This window comes from Anoplophora glabripennis, unplaced genomic scaffold (assembly GCF_000390285.2).
Source record: "Anoplophora glabripennis isolate ALB-LARVAE unplaced genomic scaffold, Agla_2.0 scaffold43, whole genome shotgun sequence".
Taxonomy (NCBI): Eukaryota; Metazoa; Arthropoda; class Insecta; order Coleoptera; family Cerambycidae; genus Anoplophora; species Anoplophora glabripennis.
In genome coordinates this window covers 1466837-1488902 of record NW_019416281.1, presented here as the reverse complement: position 1 = coordinate 1488902, position 22066 = coordinate 1466837, and the positions used below count along the sequence as shown (strand labels likewise).

The window sequence follows — 22066 nt, the reverse complement described above, 5'->3', positions numbered from 1 at the left end:
GAAGGGAAAGCATGCTATTATTAAGTCGCAAAATTCTGTTCATAGGTCTCATCTGTTGTATTTTATATATGTATATTGGAAAAATTGTCTAACTGCTTGAGATAAATTGATATATACTGTCGAATTTAATCCTTGCTATCGTTGCTAGAAAATAAGAAGTAAATTTGAGATAAATAATGCAGGAAACCATCCAATAAGCGACGAAAATCAAGCCATTACGATTCCCGAAGTATGGTTTCTATAAATATGGGGCAGATTGCTCACTGAATCGGAATAATGGAATTTGATCGGGATCCAGGTAGCATCCTTAGGAGGTGGTTTGATAAAACTATGTTGTGGCTGGAGATCCGGATTGGCGATATGTCTCAATAATTTAGAATGGGTTGGAAAAAAGAACGATTTCTTAGTATTTCAAGCCACATTTTGAAGTCCATACAAAATGATTATTTATTAAAAATAATAGTGTCATATTTCACTCATTTGTAATATAACCCACTGTTGTATTTACACACACAAAGCAGCTATAACCAATTTAAAGGAAGGCGTCTATATCTTTCCCAAATTTCAAAAAAGTACTGTTCAATGATGTACTATATTAAGTTTATGCGTTCCCTGAATTACGTAAATGTATTCCGAACCCTTTTATAGAGTTGCTTATCAGTTTAGAGCTGGAAAACTGAGTTTTACGTGTAGATAAAATTCACAAACTTTTACATTTACATTTTTATACACAAAACTAGTTTTGCGATTTTACTATTACTATCGTATGCAGAGCATTAAAACACATCAGATGCATACCGAATATCCTTATATCCGTGTCCAACAAACGCTTTCTATCGCTCAAAACACGAAAATGCCATTTTAATGATTTGTCTTAAGGGTACAAAATAAACGGCCTTCAAAATTACAAATAAAGTCACCTTCTCGTCCGAGGAGAATAATAAACATGCAATATCCCAACAAAGGTGTACTGCAAAAACGTTGTAAACATAAATATAAAATGTGCTCTTGCCTTTTAGGTCTACAATGCTCTTATGTCTTCATTTTGTGTTGGGAACCAGAACATAAAGAAGGATAATATGATTTTTTATAGTCCTTCACGTTTAATAATTTGATGATGCATCAAAAACGTTGTAAGCGAATATAAAAAGCTACATAATGTACCGGGGGATCTTGTATAGGTGATGTAATTTTAACACAACTGTCTGGATAACTACTAATTATACACTCTCAAAATGATGAAAAAAAAATCATATTTTTTTTCCGTTTGAATTTAAAAAAATATCTGTGACCGGTGTCTTTTTGTATATAGATCTTCTGTTTTTTTGCTATTTTTTCTTTTTTGTTGCGCTGTTTTTGAGAGCTCTATCATTTTCGCGATTTTTTTTTTTATAGGGCGCTCTATTTTTTATTCTATACATTTTATTCTTTTTCCAGATGTGGTATACCGCTATATGGTTTTATTTTTTCTTTTTTGTTATTTTTCTAAAAAAAAGGAGGAATGAAATGAAAATAATTTACTACTACTTTTCATTTTATTACAGTAAATGTTCAAAGATGCTCCCATTAACCATTGCACAATGCCCAATTCGGTGTTCAAAGTTATTAATCACATTTTGAATAACATTTAGTTTTACGTTTCGATTTCTTCTCTGATACGATTTTTCAATCCTTCGATAATGTCTGGTCTGTTCACATAGACTTTGCTTTTTAGATAATCCCACAAAAAAATCTAGTGAGGTTAAGCCAGGGGAGCGCGGTGGCCATTCAAGCGACCCCCTTCTGCCTATCCAGCGATTTGGGAAAAATTCTTTAAGGTAATTTCTTACATCGAGGCGAAAATGTGGAGGGGCATCATCTTGTTGGAACCAGATATCACCAGCAGGCATATCGTGCTTATTAGTGTGAGGAAAAATTAGTTCCAAGGCTGAATCAGTTGGAGAAACAAAAGGAAACACAAAACTTCCAGGAAGGGTTTTATTAACAATAAACAAAACAAACAAACAAAATAACAACGCAACGGCTCGACGACATTATTAATTAATTGATTTAAACGCGACAGCGTACCGAGATTCAGGGAATGCGCGCTTTATACAAAATTTGGAAAAACGATCGAAATTAATTAATTAGCCCGAGACTATAAAGTTAATAATTAGTCTGCTCAATGTGAAACCTAAGAACGAACTGCCTTTTTCGAGATCCTTCCTGAGTTCCACAATTCGCTTTGACCACGCCCATTTCTTGGGTCCAGAAGTTTCGGTTCTCATATTATTGGCAAGAACCCTGAATGTCGGCATGCCTTAATAATTAGGTTAGTAATTATCTAATTGACTTGATTTACATTTATATAAGAATAATTATATGACTTACTAGTAACCCTAGCCTTCCCCTATGACTCCGCGTAGCAATTACGGGACGGATTAGTCGATCTCATTTAATCTACTCTTATAGCTAGGAAAAATCCGTCAAAAAACCCAGCTGCTTAGGTATACTCTCTTTTCGAATTACTATTAATTTTACAATATAATTTAATTCTAATGTGGAATTTCTACGCTCTTTCTCGCGGTTTCGCGCGTTATTAAAAAGATGGGGTTCTACGCGGCGCCTCCCAGACGCTTAACACATGGCCTCGACAGTCTAAGTGAACTTGTTAAAATATTGGTAATTTTCTCCGAAGGACTGTCTTGGCGACCTACTACTTGAAAACCATTAACCCTCCGATAATTTGTGTCGACTGAAATATCTTACTTTTTGACCCATCCTTCCGAGAACTAACAAATAACTGACTGAGCGTCCCGGCTTTTGTTACAAGATTAATAGAGAGTAGGTACGTATTTTAAAGTATCGAAGAGATTATGATTGTATGGAATAGTCGTCGTTACGACAAAAAAAGGCAATTTTTTACATTTTTTAACAACTATGACAAAAAAGTAGTAGCAATTTTTTAAAATCCGAACTGAAAAAAATATGAATTTTGTTCCAACATTTTGGGACACTGTATAATTAAAAAAATTAAAAAGTACCTTAAGTGAGGTCTCCAAAATATATAATTTTTTATAGTAGTAGTACAAAATTTTGATCTATGATAAAATCTACTTTTTTCGTTGTTGATAGAAAATCACTCTTTCTTAATATACGAAAAATAATTCTTTGTAAAAATTTATATATTGCGTGGTCTTTTTCGTGCAAAAAATTATCTCCTTCGTAATTACATATAAAAAGTATTTTCATATACTTAATTCCACAAAAAATGTATTACCTTACAGTCAAATGCAATAATTCTACTATTTATATCTACCTTTGTGTTTGCAGCAGAAAGTGGTATATATTGCGAAAATATTTATTGAAAAATATTTTACCACGACATTGAGTTTCTTTTATTCTTTTCTGTAAACAGTTTTTTAAATATTGGGAGAAATCTGACCTTGACACGTGGAGTAAGAGTTTTTTGCTACACGTGTTTTGCGCCTTTATTATATCACATTAGTTATCTTTCCTTCTGTCATATACAGCCGACTTATTAAATGTTCTTTTTATCCATCCTGATTCTGAATAATACAATAAATGGATTTTCTTGAAAGATATTAATACCCTGTCCAAAAATTTCATATTTATTGGAACTTGTTAGTTGCAAGACATAATAAGTTGATTAGCGTTGAAGCAAATACATAATATAGAGAATTTGACTGACAGTACTTTTAAGTACGATCGAGCTTTCAGTTTGATATAATTTTTTCTTGTCAAACCCAGAATTTCCCGTCAAAGGCTTGAATAAATTTCATCTTCTTTGTTTTACAATATCAGCTATTTTCAGTAGATAAACCCTGCAAACACAGTTCTCTGTGCAGTTCCGATTACATAATTTTCCGATGTAAATTCGTCCTTGATTCAAAGCTCTCTTGATAACAAAAAGCATATTTTATACCGTCGACAGCAAAGTTAAACAGAAAATTCAAATCAATTAATCATCGATAGAAGGACGTTATGAGTTTGTTATCTCTGGATAATGCTGATTCATTATTTAGTAAAAAGTTTGCTCTGCTAATTAAGTTTATAGGCACTTTGGCTTTAATAGAGATTAATAGAGCCTCCCTGGCAAAAAGGATATTTCTTTCAACGAAAAAAAAGTGTTGAACCAGGATAAAATAAATAATACGCCTAATAAATTACACAGACACACACGTGCCCGCTCTAAAAGGGGCGCTAATGAAGCCTAATTTATATGGAAAAGAAATTTCTTTGTCCCTGAATCCGTGAACAACTATGTTTTCCGTAAATAGACTTTATTTTGTACAGAGGCATAACAATACTTATTAATTTTTCTTCATTATTTTATCTGCCTGCCTCGAAAATATAAAATATCCCTTACAAAAACGAGTAAACCTCAAATTTATGAGTATACAATTAAAGCAAAAATTCCTATAAAATATGTTTAAATTCACAATAAAAAAAATTCAGTGCAAGTTTATTACCCGAATGAGATTTAGAAAGGAACAATGAAATTATGTTCACAATTTAATTGACCAATTAATTAACTGAAATGAAAGTATTGCCGGTAGATAACACAAAATTTGTTCACTGAGATGTAGGGTGCTTATTTAAAACTACTACTTCAAATTTAGACCAAATTTTATGTTTAAATATTTCGAAATCCATACTAATGCAAGATCTTAGGACCACCATTAATCAAAATAAGTTTCAGCTCGACTCGATTCCACAAAGGGAGTCATTTTGAAGTACCAATTTCCAGATTTTCACATGGACCTCGATACAGGTTCTAATACGGAGCCAGCGTAGAGAATGTTCGAACGTCTACCCAGACTTTCTGCAGTTGTACGCTTCAAATTATTTCATGTTTCTGTCTTACTTACGAATATTACATACAATTCATTGTTAATTAATCCTAAAATTGCGATAAATAACAATAATAGAAAGTCAAAACTGAATTTAAAAATCACTATTGAAAAATAAAACGATCTCACAGCTCCCAAAACTCACATCACGTAGTAGACGGGTTTTGTCCAGTCTGAGGTGAAGATCATAAGAGATGTAACCTACTAAAGCTTCCATACATAAGCCCTCTAACTACCTGGAAACGGATTGTGCGATTATGTGAATGACATTTAGTAGATTAATTCTGCACACTTTCCAACTCGTGAATCATAATTTTAAATTTGTTATTAACAATTTTCAACAAAAACTCGCACCTTCTTCAGTTTTTTGCTTATAAAATGGAAACTATTGAAGCAATCTTAATGTTGTCAATGGACGAATCGTAGAGAATGAAATTACGAAGAGAGTGAGAGGTCGAACGATACGATCGGACAATTAGAACCGGAGAAAATCAGGAAAAACCGGAAAATCTGACGTTTTCTTTAAAAATTCACAACTCCGCCATTTTTTAATCTTAAGAATTAAAACTTTGCACACAGGCAGGTATTTACATGTATTTTATGTGTGCAAAACCATGATACTGTCGAGCTAACAGTTTTGAATTTTTTTGCAATTTATTCGCGGAGGGCTGGATACTCGTATGATTGTACTATTGAAGTTGTAAAAAAGGAATTTGAAACTAGACAGGCACAGGAACAAAACGTCTATTTTCGTTTTTTCATAAAATGCAGTGAAATAGGTGAAAAACGGTCGTAAATATGAGTAGAAATGGTCGAGCGCGCGGAAATACTGGAGCGTATTCTTGTGCAAAAACTATTAGCTCGACAGAATCAGGGTTTTGCACATATAAAATACATGTAAATAGCTACCTATGTTCAAAGTTTCAGTTCTTAAAATTCAAAAATGGCGGAGTTGTGCATTTTTTAAGAAAACGTCAAATTTTCCGGATTTTCTCCGGTTCTACTTATCAGATCGGATCGTTCGACCTCTCATTCTCTTCGTAATTTCATTCTCTACGATTCGTCCATTGACAACATTAAGATTGCTTTAGTAGTTTCCATTTTCTAAGCAAAAAACTAAAAAAGTGCACATTTTTGTTGAAAATTGTTAATAACAAATTTAAAATTACGATTCACGAGTTGAAAAGTGTACAGAATTCATTTACTAACTCTCCTTCATATAATTGCACAGATGGTTTCCAGGTAAACCTTAATGCCCTAGAACAACATTCAAAGATAGTGACCAAGAGACACCAGGGTATCATACTCGACAGGGCTTGCATAACACAAATGCCCATTGAAAAATAAAAAAATAAAGCATTGACAATTATCACAGCAATCTCGTCACCAATGGAGGAAGAGCGACAATGACATTTAATCCAAACGTATGTTGAGGTTGTCGTAAAGGAAGAGATGTCCGAGTATCCTGGTAACTTCTTCATAGATGAGCAGGCAACTAACCTCCCAGCAACCCCAGGCGATAGATGGAGGTGCAATTCGATAGATGGAGGTGCATGATACCCCTTAGACCTTTGGATAATTCAATCAAGTCCTTGAAACACACTGTAGTTCCACCGAATCGAATCCGTTGCCCCTTATAGGGCAATAATTCTTCGATGTACATTAATTTTTAGTTTCTAATTTAATGATTTAATTTAATATCCAGTTCGGTCCATCGCTGTCCGGGCGGGGCTGTCATCTGTTCCCGAACGCCACACCTGTTATAAATTGATTTTAGTGTTAATTTATTATATGATGGGTCCAAATTTACTGGCCATTTACCGTCGACTGAATTAATTCTAATTTAAAAAAACAGTGTGACCGCATTTATTTCGTCGAGTTTAATTATTTATTACGTCATAAATTTCATGGGCCAACAATTAATTAAAATATAAAACAGGAGAGAGGGCAACATCTGGCTCTGCAATAGGGTGTAATCATTCGACCGGTAACAATGGTTTCTGTTTAAGTCATTGTCGATAAAGACAAAGCCGTTCTTACCAGGAACGGCAAGAATACGTCGGTCGTGGAGCTTCTGCAAAGGAAACAAATTACTCTCACTAGACGAGATACCGGAAGTAATATAATGTCACCAGTTTTCATCAAAGATTCACTTGTTATCTCTGCGAACAAAATGCAAGAGATCATTTCTGTTTTCAATGAAATTTTCTACAAGGTAGCTCCGCTTCAGTTTCTTTCACTGTGGAAAAATCGATGTTTTTTTAAAAATTCTTGTCGATATTCGAAAAATAATCAAACTGCATGAAACTTTCGGAAAATACTCCTCAATCCTTGTATAATAAGCTTCCGAAACTCGCAATTAGACAGATGAGCTATTGACAATTATACGTCATATTTACTGGGAACTTTGGAACAATGGAGGCTGAGAAATGGTTTACTAGTAATAAACTCTGTTTGAATGTAGCAAAGACTGAGACAATGATATTCGCCTTACGTGAATTTGATGGCTGGAAGAGTAATGATTTTGTTAAATTTCTTGGAGTATACCTTGATTCTAAATTGCTGTGGGAACAACATACAAATTATATATGTAAAAAAATATCCAAATATATGTATCTTCTTAGAAGTCTGGTAGGTAAAGTATCATTGGATACCTTGAAGGTGGCTTATCACAGTTTTATTCAGTCCAATATTTCATATGCAATACTTGTGTGGGGACATGCGACTTCTATTAAGAATGTTTTCGCTCATCAGAGAAAAGCTGTTAGAATTATGACTGGTTTAGGTTACAGGGAAGATTGCAAAAATCAATTTATAAAATTAAATATACTAACAGTACCTTGCATATACATATTTCAGTGCCTGTTATATCTAAAACAGAATTCCAGTGATATTTTGACTGGGAGTCAGATTCATTCACATGATACTAGAACAAAANGCTACAAACAATCCGTTTTTAAAATTTTATCGTGTAAACCACTAAATATTTTCAATTCAGTGCTGTACATATAAAAAAAAAATTAAAAAAGTGAATTTTCCTAGACCGGATTCGAACCCGGGACCCGCGGTTGGAAGGGAAAGAGCATCTACACTGAGCCATCAGCGACTTCATTTGTGCGAGTCGTATATCTGTTTCTTAACATACCATGTTTTTCGAAACATTTCAAAAAAAACTTCAACAGAAATATTTAGTAGTCGTGGATAAAGTATAGTATTCTACTCCCGTATAATGGGTATTATTCACTCGGTAATTTAGGCCACTCGCCTGCGGCTCGTGGCCGTAAACTTCACCTCGTGAATAATACCCATCATTATACGCTCGTTGAATAATATACTATTATTACTTGGTCATTATCCCATTAAATTGTCTAGAAATATGATTTATTGTTTGTAAACTTTAATACACTACGTTGGCCCAAAATGTTCTTAGATTACAACAAAATATGTCAAAGTAATTTCATACTGTATAAACATTTTTACAAGGCCAAAGGTTATGTCAAATATTAAAGATCAATGTCTAGGGCCAAAGGAAAAAGGTCCAAAAGGTTTGTCAAATGTCAATAGTCAAACATCAATGACGGGATCTCAATGACAGCGGTCAATGATCAAAGGTTGGTTATTTTATGAGAAAGGTCGATAATCGAGGTAACGGTCAATGACCAAGAAGATAACGATGAATGACTGGAAGTCTAAAGTCAATGACTGAGATATTTGCAAGATTCTTGATACTGTAGGGTTATTTCAAAGCTTCGAGATATTCGAAGTATTTCCAGAAATTGTCAAGTTTTTGAAGTAAATATATGAAGGGAAATTTTTGATATATTTCTAATGCTGTATTGATGTATTTTGCACTGATAATAGTTATTTATTGTAAAGTGTTTTTAGTATCATTTTATCCGCCCAAGAATTCTTAAGTGGATAAAAGGCAATTAAAACACGAATACATAACGTTTTAACCATAATCACATCACAATCATATTTGTGGAGTCAGAATTATTGGAATTTAATAAAAAAAACATTCAACTTGATATTTCTTACTAGTACTCAATGAAACGTGGTAGGTTTTGTTACACTTATCGCTTGCTATGGTCCGTTGCTTATTATCAATTATGTAATAAATAGTTCTATCTGAATTTGGTAAAAATGCAATAAAGTAATTGTGTTCCTGTGGCTGTTTTTGAAGAAGCTCAAGAAGCATTTTTCCATTTATTGCCAGCGAAATTCAGGGAACATTACGAAAAAGTGTTCGCCGAATTTAACGAATGGAGGGAAAAAATGGAGAGTATTGACAATAAATAAAAAAGTCATGCTATCGTATTTTTTAAATTTGAAGAAAAAATATGCAATTTCATCTATGTGGTCGAAGTATTTGATGTTGAAGGCTACTATATAGGTCTACAAAAATATAGATACTGGAAAATAGCTTACTGCTTATTTGACGAGCGAATCGAGAGGATACAAAGCAAAAAAGCTGTAGTATTGGAAAGAGCACATATTGAAGAATTTTTTACCGTGGCTCCCGATAAAGAATATTTAATGGTTAATGTAATATCTCTTTACCTTTTACATGTTGTTAGGTACATAGTGTAATTTGAAATTATTTTAGGTTGCACTAATGGGGGTTTCTGGTGCCTGAATATTGCAAATTCAGAAGAAGATACTGGCCATTGTATGAGGCGCACTTCAACAACTTTATTGGCTAATAAAATAACAACCATCAAACGGCATGGTGGATGGAAGAGCTCCTCTGTAGCAGAAAGTTATATTGAGGAGTCTATATCACACAAACTTGATATTACAAGGAAAATCCAAGGAAAATATAGTTGTTCCTTGCAAGAAGAAACTTCTGTAACTTGTGCAAATTCTTCACAAACCTCGGCAAATGTTATGCGTTCCGAAAATTCTGGCAACAATGCTACAAGGGTTGTTATTAACGAAAGGAAGTTAAATGTGATAAAAACAAAAAACGAAATGTCTATTACTATAAATGTAAATGTTAATAATTAAATATATTAAATTTGATTTATTATAGGTTTATTATTTTTTCATTATTCTACCAGTCAAATAGTTACTTTATTCCACTAGTGGATAAAGTATCACCTTAAGCGGTTCATATGTGTGAATAAAAGTCCAATTATAAGGTGACTGTGGATAAATGTCTTTTAAATGTATTCTGTACATTTTGAATTTGTGAAGGTGTTTTATGTGTTTTACTTCATTTCACAGGAGATTTTAAGAATTTGTATGCAATCTAAAGCTACCTAGCTGATATATTTTAAGACTATTTCAAAGTTTTTTTTTTATTTCAAAGCTTACTCGATGAAATTTTACGTACTTTGAAGCTACTGAGACTAATGTCAGGCTTAGGCATAAACCCAAGACAGGGGATCTAAATTTGGAGACTGGAACTTATCTCTGTTTTAACTATTTAATATTAATATTGAGTATTAAAAAAATCACTTCATTCGTTTGATATTCTAAAAGTAATAATTATTTTTAATTTTAAAGACACATAAGTAGGTCGAACATCTACCTATATTTTTCTATGCTCTCTTGGAAATAATTTTTAATTACACATATTTTTTTTAGAAAAATATTTTTAAATTTGTATAGGCTCCTTTTTAAATAATATTTTAATGTTTTACATCCTATATAATATTTTGTAATGATGTAAAAAATAAAAATGGAATAATTTTATTTGATCTTTCATTATAATTTATGAATATAAAAAAAAATACAGTATAAAAAATATCATTAGAGAATGTGGAAGTCTTAAAATAAACCAATTTGTGGAGACAATCAAATTTAATGGAATAAAAAAACAGTATAAGAAATATAATTGGTAGAACTGATGACGATTTGAACAAAAATAGAACATGATTCAATAAAAAACACCTAGTCTGATTGAAAAACAAATAACGAAGTCTATAAAACCACAACAGGTAAAGTACAATTTTTTTTGCATTGGAAATTTTGTAAAAACTCTCAATTTTGACGTGATCGTAGATAAAATTATATTTTTCTATTGGGCGGAACATTGTCAACGTCAGTGCACCTGGGTAGTTCAACTAAATATGCATTTTCTGATATTCGTTTTAGAATTCGAATATATTTTAATCCGAATCTAGTGCCGTAAGGATTGAGATTGCATTCTACTGTTCAGATATCGTTTATAGTTCGAGGCATCTAAGAAATCCAATTAAGCTTTAATACGAGTAAGCTGCGATCTACTTCTATTTTCACTTCATGACTCCCTACCTACCGGGTTAGTCGTGCTGATAACAGGCGAAACTAGAGGGTGTCAGGAGATTAAACCATTATTTTAACATGTGATTACCCGAGTCAAAATATAAAGGATGAGGCGTTGTTAGGTGTAAAAAATTGTTTTTATTTTGGCCAACGCACCATTGTCTCCTTTACGGAGGTTTGTCGGGTACGGAGGTACATCTAAAGTCTAACGAGAGTTTATGTAGATTCGCTAGTGACTAAAGTAGTAAGCCTTTAGATTTATCAACGTTGCACTTGGCTGGCTCGCTCGCCTCGGCGTTCGCTCGCTCGCGTTTGATCATTCTGTTTGCTTGGACACCTGCGAATTTCAAATAGTACGCTACGTCGAGATCGCGGCGTTGCCACTATCTCGCATATGGAGGATAAGTTAGTCAACGACAGCAGCTTGAAGGAGAATTATTATAAATTATGTATCTTACAAGTACTTAATCGATTTCTACGAGCTGTCATACGGTTCCTTAGATATCGGTTTTCTATTTATACCAGTTGCTGTGGAAACTGTTCGTCAATTGTTGCGCATTCTAAGTAGAAAAACCAAAATAATCTGCATTCTCGTAAGACTTCGTATTAAATCGTGAAAAATTATTTTATTAATATCTCTTCTCTTAGGTATCCAAACTAGTCATAATTTTGTTTGAGGAATTTCTTCATATTAATAAGCTTATATTAATTTTTTTTATGAATATTTGTTTGTCAATTCCAAATCAGATAAACCTCATTAAAAATATAATAAGCACTAATTTTTTTGGTTTCAAAACACATCAAAATAAGTACCAAATAACAGATTTTAACAAGCATTTGAATTTTTTGCGAAACGAGATAATCTAATTATGGTCACCGTTGGATTGGTCACTCAAAACCCTGCAACTTTTGTGCTAATCAATTTTTTGTTTGAGCGATATTTTTTGAGATAGAGGGGGTTCTACACTTTTTGAACACCTTGTATGTTTGGTCCATGCCAACTTAGATGAAAGAAATAGAAATGTCCTTGCATTTAGTGTAAATGCTCAGATATTCTTTTCTTTGCCCTTGGATATCCATTTAATGGTTTATTCAATGTTCCTGTATCCGTTTCCTCTAAGACTAGATTGCAAATGTTATAGTTCTCCTAAGTTTGCAGGTCTTCAGATGGCACGTACTCGATGTATCAATGCGTTGACAATACCGTCTGAATTAGCTTCCTGTAAACGCTGTGGCAAGGTGTCATTCAGTTTTCTCCTGATAAGGACATCTATATATATATATGACTTTTTCCATCACCTTACTCTAGGACTTTCCCTGAAGGCTTTCATATACATATTTTTCATAACTAGGGACAAAGGACCCACTTGGTGCTCACTTTGGACAAGTCCATTAAATTGGCATCTGATGAACCCTCGATGGAGTTATTCCAAAACTCCTTTAATGGCACTACTGTGAATAATGACGTCACATCAAAACTTTTTACTCTACAATCTAGATCTTGTTCGATTCCCTTGATCTTGTCATTAAATTCTACAGCGTTTTTGATATGTTCCGTATTTCTTACTAGATCTTTAATTTTGATGTGACACGTATCGAACACATCGTTCATGGCCTATCCGATTGCATGTACTATTGGTTAGAATGGTACGTCTGGCTGGGGGACCTTTGGAGGGCAATGAAGTAGTGGTGTTTTTGGACCACTCTAAATAAGGTACGTATATAGCTTCTTGGGAATGTTAGACGCTTTAATCGCAGATGGTAACTCTTTCTCAACTTTCTCAATTGAATTGTTTTTAAATCTCTTAAATACTAGGTCTAGCAGTAGATTCTCTTCTTTGGATATGCACTCTATTGTACTTAAGATCTTCAGTTTCCTTCAGTTCGTTGATGACCTAGACTTCTTCTCTAGACATATTCGGTTTCGGAGGTGCTACCTTAGCCCGTGACTTATTGATGGAGATGTTGGAACGTGGTCTCCAAAGAGTCTCTTTAGAAATCGTCTTGGGTGCTATGACAAAATTCAGGCCTTTGGCAAGCACATTATCTAGTTGTGTATATAAAAGTTAATAACGATTCTAGATCTGTCCAATTTGTTCGTTTGAGATGTTCTTCGAGAAGCAGTTTCTTCTTCTGCTTATTTGGGACTTCTTCTCTTGTGTATTTCTCCACCAGGTCTCAGGTGTTCTTGTTTAATTTGCTGTTGCTTTAAGTTGAAAATGTATTTCTGGAAGGTTTTCCTTTAGTTGTTTTCTGGTGTTTCTGATCCTCAAGTGCTAATTTGAACTGCGTCCGTTTGGATGTGACGTTTTACCTCAAAAAATCCTGTCATGATCAACTCGTTTCGACATAAAAATGCCAGATGGATTAACATTAATTTTTCTTTCAAATTTCAAAATATTAAAAATAATTTACACATTGCAATATTTGGAAGGAAATAACTTCAGAAAATATTTATATTAGATTACTGTCTAACGAAAGGGAGCAGCTTCTTAAATATCTCGCAGAAGCTAGCTCGAGTATCGTAAATAATAAAAGACAAACAATGGAATATTACAGCCTCTAGGGGGAGCCCTCATTGAACGGAATCTTATAAATCGCCCCATTAAATGTATGGGCTCTCCCCAGCTCATTATAACCGGGGAGATAATTCCCTTAATCCGTTAAATAAATGAGAATAGACAATTCAGACACAGTGCTAATTATACTTACGAGTATATAGGGGTTCTTCGGTTATCCCCGTCCTTAAACCAGATGACTATATGCATTTTGTCACCCGGAAGGGAAGGCGTAATGTTGCAGGGAAGCTTCGCGACGCCCCCTTGTACCGCCTCGATGTTGTACGTAATCGAAACTGGAAAGAGAAAAGAAACGAAATAAGAAAGTGTCTTTTTTTCTAACACTACCGCAAATAATGGTAATAGTTGCATAGTTGCTTTTGGTCTGCGCATAGCAAGAATTATGACATATTATACAATGTGGATTCCAAAGTAAACGGAACTTTTTAAAAATAGTAATAACCAAAATTTTCTTTAGTAAAATCGATTTATTTTATACAAAATAGTCCTTCAGGATGTTGGTACAAGACTTCTTGATGACTTCTACATCCACAAAACGTTTTCCTGTAATCGGCAAATGCATTTGTAGGTAAAAGTCGATAGGTGCCAAATCAGGCGAACACGGGGTTGACAGTTAAAATGCGAATTATAGTAAAAAAATCGGTGACTAGTTCTGATTGATGAGATGGCGCATGGTGCAACAAACGCTAACTTCCTTCTGCGCGATATTCTGGACAGATATGGCGAAAACGATGCACCAAACTCTTCAAAACTCCAAGATAGAATTGTCTATTAATGGCATCCTAGTAGTCCAATCAATCTGGCACGGCCTAACGTTAAATTTACAAAAAATACCACCTGGAAACAAAAAATTAAGAAAGATAGTGTTTTTTTTCCTGTGGCGCATAAACGGCAAAGTTAACCTAAAAAAATCATAAAAGTAAAANCTACATCCACAAAACGTTTTCCTTTAATCGGCAAATGCATTTGTAGGTAAAAGTCGATAGATGCCAAATCAGGCGAACACGGGGTTGACAGTTAAAATGCGAATTATAGTAAAAAAATCGGTGACTAGTTCTGATTGATGAGATGGCGCATGGTGCAACAAACGCTAACTTCCTTCTGCGCGATATTCTGGACAGATATGGCGAAAACGATGCACCAAACTCTTCAAAACTCCAAGATAGAATTGTCTATTAATGGCATCCTAGTAGTCCAATCAATCTGGCACGGCCTAACGTTAAATTTACAAAAAATACCACCTGGAAACAAAAAATTAAGAAAGATAGTGTTTTTTTTCCTGTGGCGCATAAACGGCAAAGTTAACCTAAAAAAATCATAAAAGTAAAAAAAAAACGGTTTTAGTTAATAAAAAAAAACTTGAACTCCAATCGGAAAAAGTTAAATGAGAAAGTTGTAGCTATTAAAAAAACCTATCTATTCGTATTTTTAAATATATCAATTGTTATATTACTTTTCGAGATATATCGAAAAAACCGTCAAAAATCGACTTTTTCTGTTTTTACTGTATCTCTTGAAAATTCAGATTTTGACACTTGTTACTTGCTGTAAATGTTGCCCCCGACAAGCAAAAAAGTGTCTTTTTTTAATTAAAAAATATTAAACATTTTTCGAGTTATATCGATTTTTCGAAAAAAAGGTCATCTCGAAAATCGGTTATTCTTGCTCGACGAATAATCGTAGAGAAACGAATCAGGGCTCACTTTTTTTTCCTAAGAGTTGTACTTTCATGGTAAAAAAGAGTAATAACGATTTTATTAATTTCAAGTGTCCAATAATGACTTTGAAAACAGTAAAAAATTTTTTGCTCGCGTTTCTTTTTCGATATTCATTTCTCGATTTCTCTACTACAGGAATCTATTGCTGGCATTTTTACGTGAATTTAAAGAAAAAAACGTTGCTCTATGACCTTCTGGAGCCGAGAATTTTTTTTTTCGAAAAATTACACAGGCCGCTATTTAAGTGCTATAGCATCTATTCCTCCATAGATTGAAGTTGAAGACTTATATTTTCAATAAAAAAATACTGTGGTTCATTTTAGCCACTTCTGCATTTTTAATTGTGCGTCAAACTGAAGCAAATCGAGCGCGGCGCGAGCTAACTACAACAGGCGGCGGAGTGGGGGTAACACTACTCGGCCGCTCCGAAAACTGAATTTGAGCGTTCAAAAGCGCTCTTACTTTCAAAATCTTCATTATCTCGACTTCTGGACCACGTACAAAAATCCTTTTGTACTTAATCTGGGGTAGCTCGACGAGATAAATCAAAATTTGACGTTTACGACGGCTTCAAAGGCATAATTATCTTTAAAAAATGTAATTTTCCTTTAGTCTAAAATTCTCTCATCTCTTGTCAAGGTTATGAAGGTTCTACCTTTTCGACGGATATAATTGCCAATAGATGGATTCACTAGAAATACCTATTTTTGAAAGTCCTGTTTACTTTTTCAGCACAATACATTTTTCAGAGGAAAAAAAAAGGTTTTACAGAGTTTAACAGTTTTAACTGATAATTCGACAGCAGGCAGACCGAGGGAAAATAAACTGACATTTTTATATAAACATATGTCGAAAACTTAACAGTTTCCGATATTCAAGGTGCTCAAGATGTATTACGAATAAATGTTTCTTCAAATAACTTTAAAGCAGTTTGAGATGTCAAAATTATGATAAAAAATTAATTTTAAGTTAAATAGTTGAGAAAATGCATTCATGTAATATAAAAAAGTTAAAAATCATAATAAAGAATAATTTATTAAAGTGAGATATCATACTAGTGTACAGGTTTAAGCAAATTTGAAAAATTTCAAAATTTTGACAAGTTCAAAGGATGGAGAACAAATGAAAAACATGCAATAAATCAAGTATAAAATTAAAGTATAGCATACCTACAATATGAATTTATGAGTGGAATTAAACTTGAGTAATGACAGATCTATGTATCGTCAAAAATTTGTAAAATTGTAGATTTAAAAGTGTTGTTGAACTGCAAAAGACGAGTAGTTTGTGCAGTGTGTAAAAGACCATCTAAATATCATAAACTGTATTGAGATCCTAATTCAAGTTCAAATTTGTGTATAAACTTTAAAAGTTTTCTATGAATCGGTAGACCTAACAACATTTCAATCTATAAGCTACATAAACAGGAAAGGACTAATAAAAAAGCGAAAAAAAGTTTCTGAAGACATTCATTCTGAAGACAATGAATAAATCTACAGGCAGAAAATCAAGCTGTATAGCATAATTTAGTCAAAATTCTCAAAATTAAGTAACATTTGTTGAAAGTTTAAAAGGTAACGTAGAGAGAGGTGAAAGGTATCAAAATACTCAGAAAAATTAATAGAATCTAAATATACTAAGATCATGCTGATTAGAACATGCATAAAGTCAGTATTTTAAAATAAAAAAATTCTCAGAAGTATAGTTTGACATTTCTATGACATTTCTATGGCAACGAGTCATTTGTTTTTAGTTGAATAAAAATAAAAATCGAAGTCGACGTAGCCAGTCTTTCATAAGTTTCCGAGCAAGAAACGTCGTTAATTTTGTACCTGAAATAACAAAAGAATATCAGTAAAAATCAGCAAGTTAGTTAAAATTACCTATCTAGACACAAGAATCGCTAAACGTCAAAGTCATCTTGAGTGATGTCAAATGTCAGAAGCAAACAATATTCAAACAGTGCAGAAATCCATAAAAGTTTTTGATTACAAGTAGTGCTCATAAAATTTCGACACTAAAATTTGAATATATCGTGAAATAAATAAAAGTTAATAAAATTATAATGTGAAGTGAAGTTAAACATATAAATTTCAAAACAATCGCATATGAATACCACAAAATCAAATTTCATTTCTAAAAGTTTAATATGTCGGCATACAATTTTTAAATCATAAAATTGCAAATATACCTAGGTAAAAGGTGTAATTATTATTAACATAGGTTAAGTAGAAATTTGTCAATTATAAAGTTTCATTTGAAAAGTTGTAATATATCCAGATTTGTTAAACTTCTCTCTATTTTTCATTTTAAAATAAAGTTAAGTGAAATCAGACAAGACCGAAATAAAGGAAACAACACCCTGTAGTTGAGTCAGCTCTACACAGAATAAATAATTACAACATATAAAAAATTTATGGCTTCCAAATAAATAAAATCATAAATTAAAATTCAATCATCAATTTCGTTCATTCAAAACAACAACAAAACAAAACAATAATTTATTTGGGATTTATTTTTTTGGGATCTAGTCCTAGTAAGTATAAAAGCATTTTAAGAACTATGTTCGTATACACTTGTTTTATTTTTATAAATAGAATCTCAGTCCAACCAACAAAATTTATCTGTTCTACTGGAAATATCGAAATTTCATAAGAGAAAAAATTGTAAAAATTAATTTTGTAATGTGTTAACTAACCACAGGCGTAGGTAAAATCTACAATTTTCATATATGTTCAAAAGTTAGTCAATTTATGCAGTTGTTATAATGTACATCCTCAAATTATTGTCAAGGATCCACGTTTTACTATTTCGATTTTGTGTGTTTATTTCTGGGGGGTTTTAAAAATACTTGTATATTCAGCATTTTCATAATCCTCCCTCTGTATTCTCCCACAAAAGCCGAGTGTGAAAGAAGCAGCTTATAAAGCTACCTGGCTATTCAGGGCGGTATATTAACAATAAACTCCTTGAACAAGATGCAATTTTAAAGCGTCAGAGGTGAAATATTTAAGGGGTATGTAAATTATTATACCGGCTCACAATTTAGAATCCAACGAAAACGTCTGGACACTTTTTATTATTAAATTTACATCCTGGCGTAACTACGGTTAGGGGTAAAATAAAGGAAAAACTGCCGCGTCATTCCTTTGAATATAAAACAATGAACGTGGTACCCGGTTTTATTTCTTCACTTCTAAATTAAATTTAAAATAAAGCCCGTTATATTTTACGGCTTATGGTACGCCGTGGACCTTGTACTCCCCTCGAAATGATTAGCAGTTTATTAAATATAAGAGATGTAGAAAGCTGTTAAAATAAATGGTACCCATTCGGTGAAAAGTTTGCCACCGTTTCGATTTAAATATTTTGTTACACTTTCAATTTATACTATTTATCTTTGTTATTCCTACTACCCAAATTTCAAGAAACTGATTTAATGATAATTCATTGCAGAAAATAATCGTGCAAGACATAAAAATTTTGCTGCAGTTTTAATTGATAAATTAATTACGTGAATCCTTGCTGTTCCCCCTGCAACTATGCAATTGGTTTAATGATAGCTTTAGATAAATCCGCACAATAAACAGACAAAAAAACGGTACGAAAGTCTAAAACAAAGTGAAGGCATAAGAACTTTGGAGTTGGAATGAACAAACAAAGAGACATTACACTACTTGCCAGTGAGGTTTACAGCTATCATAAACAGAAATACTACTAGGTGTATTTGCTGTGAGCAGATTTAAAGTACAGTGTTAGCAGTGGAGGATTTACTTTTGTGTCAATCCAGTTGCATCTATAAGTATTTTCTATAAGAAGTATTGTATGAAACACACAATTTCTGGGGAATTTAAAATATAAATTAAATACAAATTCATTATATGCAAAAAGAATGGCTTTTTTATATGCAGAGGTATACTAAACAAGTAATCAGTCTTAAAAAAGCTTTTAATGGAAACTTCGTTTATAATATGTTTGCTTGACAGCGAAATGATTATAGGTTCTGTTGAATGGGGTATAAATAAATAGAAGAATACATTTGATAATACACACGGAGAAAACTGCTCCGAATTGCTTTTGTACGTAAAATATTTATACTATGCAAATATTTTATTAGGAATATGTCACTGAAGCGAATAAGGCAAAATTGATGGAAGAGTCCATGGGTACAGCAAAATCAGCATAAAGTTAAAAGTTATATCATTGACAACGTGATACTGTTTTCTCATTGTAGGGGGAAAGCCAATTCATGTATTAATTATGCATGTTAAAACAAGCAGTAGTAGAAATAACGACTTTTGAAGTTGGAAATAATCTGTAGAAAATAAACATGTTTAGCTGACAACGTTTAGATGTTATTTTATTTATTTACACAGCTCTTTCAAGTTAGTATTGATGTTCAAATAGACAACTTGGGATTGTTATTTCATTGTTGATTATTTTATAATAACAGAAGACCTACAACTTTGGAAACTACTCTAGCAAGAGTAAAGTAGTGCAAACAATTTTACTATTCCGTTAATTTATTATCAATCTGAATGCACACTATTATCACGCATACCTTAATTTGATGTTAAAAGTTAAAAATAATTGTTCACAAACATATTCTAGCTTCTTAAACCGTAATAAAATATTGCGGTTCTTAATTTTTGGATTACATATTTCCTGCGCATAATATTGTTAAATATGTGTCGAATATAGTTACTTCGGTTTTGTCAAGTTTTTAATATGAGCAGGTTGGCACTATTGGTAAAAGCACACACATACATATGAGGCATTCCATGCCAATTTACTAAGGTCATGACTGGACTATTTTTAATTTGTCTTATTTTTTGGTATTATTTAATATCCATTTAGAGTAACTTCCATGAACTTTTTGAAATTTTTATTTCGATCCCTTAAGAAAATATGAGCATTTGCATATTTTGGCTAAAAAGTTTCCAAAAACCTATCTGTAACTTGGCAAACGATATCATATTTTTTTTTCATTTTGTTCCTTTTGAAATGCAGTTTTATTAAAAAAAAATATTTAAGTAATACATTTTTAGTTTTTTGAGGTTTTTTTTGTTTTTTAAACTAAAAAGTGCTTTTTTAGAACTAGTGGCCTTTTTCTGTGAAAAATTCTAAAAAATCGTCTTTCAGTAAGCAACTTGATGAGACAGGTTCCAGAGTAGAATCTTTCTTTATTTTTTTAGTATTTCAAATTTTTACAGGTTTTGTAAGCTATTAATCCAAATTATATTATAGAAGTAAATCGCAATGACTAAATATTAAAAATACCATATTTTTAAAACTACTTCCAGCAATATTAAAAAAAAACCGAATGAAATGCGAAGTTGAGCACAGAGATCACAATAATTAAGAAAATAAAGAAACATAAGAATTTAAATCATAGCACGCGAAAGTGACAATCAATAGTATTATAGTGGTTTGGTCTTCAAGTGAGGAGAAAAACTCTAAACAGCATGGAAAGCTTTATTGTACTAGTTTCGCTGGTAACACGAGACACAACCGAGCAGGAACTAGGCTTCAAGCCTTCTGGTTCGTGCTTCGAAAGGTTTTCGGTTTTTATCTTTGTCCCCAGGTACCTACTTTTATTACCCTATCCTAATTAACACTTATCCGGGTCATTACCTACTCGGTTAGTGCTTATGTACCCTAATAAACAACAACTAATTTATGTTTACAGCCTACTTATTCTTATCTCATTTGCAAAATACATTTATTTGGGATAATCTCGGATCATTCAAAGTATAATTTATATGGCTCGTAAATTCCCAGAAAGCAAAATATATTTATTGGGGCAGGTACTAAATGTAATTGTAGAGTACCGCTACAATATCATTACAATGAAACTGTCACTATGAAAGATGCCTACTATGTGAAAATGTTAAAAAAAAGTTATTGTTATGTTTGTTAGTTAGTATGTTAGTTAGTTGTTAGTTATTGTTTTGAGCCATACATTATTTAAAAAATAATTATTTCTGACTAAACTACACAGAATTCGAAAAAAAAGTAGATACATTTTTTCTTCAAAAAAGTCCAATTCATTAAAAAATATTACTTGCTTGATAATTCAAAATAAAAAAAATCGAAAAATTTGTCAAGAGTAGTTACAAAACTATCCTTATTTATAACCGATTTTGATTAAACTTATGGTAGTTAAAGACCCTTATGGTATGCTTATTATCTACAATTTTCATTCCGTTATCTTAATCAGAAAGAAAGTTATTTTAAAAAATATCCAAATATATCCCCTTTGGAGGGCCATATCTCCGTAACGGTGCTCCGGAGGACCAATGTTTATAGGAACTTTTTTTACTATTTTCGGCTCTATTTTCACCCTCTTAAATTTTGTACCAACGTTTCCAAACACCCTGTATTTGGTAAAAACATTTTTAGTATACAGGGTGTCCCGGAAATGGTGGGCTATCTCTCGGATATGGATAGATAATGAGAAAATAATGTCACAAGTTCATATAAAAATTTTTCCTCCGGGTTCACCCTGTAGAGTTATTAGCTCTTGAAGTTGAGAATTAAAAATGTTTTTTTTGCTGTAACTTTTGTATTTTTCAATAAATTTTGAAAATTTTTTGGCTGGATCTATAATTTTTGAAGCTGCTTTGGATGATAATATGAAATCCTCGATAATAATTATGGGGGCCCG

General features: G+C 32.5%; 1 protein-coding gene across 1 annotated transcript in view; it reads right to left on the bottom strand.

Moving 5' to 3' along the window:
- Nucleotides 1–22066, bottom strand: part of LOC111693191 (synaptogenesis protein syg-2-like) — a 91858-nt gene that overhangs the window by 34642 nt on the left and 35150 nt on the right. The window contains exon 2 of the mRNA XM_023457404.1: nucleotides 13815–13956. Within this exon, the coding sequence (XP_023313172.1) occupies nucleotides 13815–13956 (142 nt within the window). The remainder of the gene's footprint in view (nucleotides 1–13814; nucleotides 13957–22066) is intronic.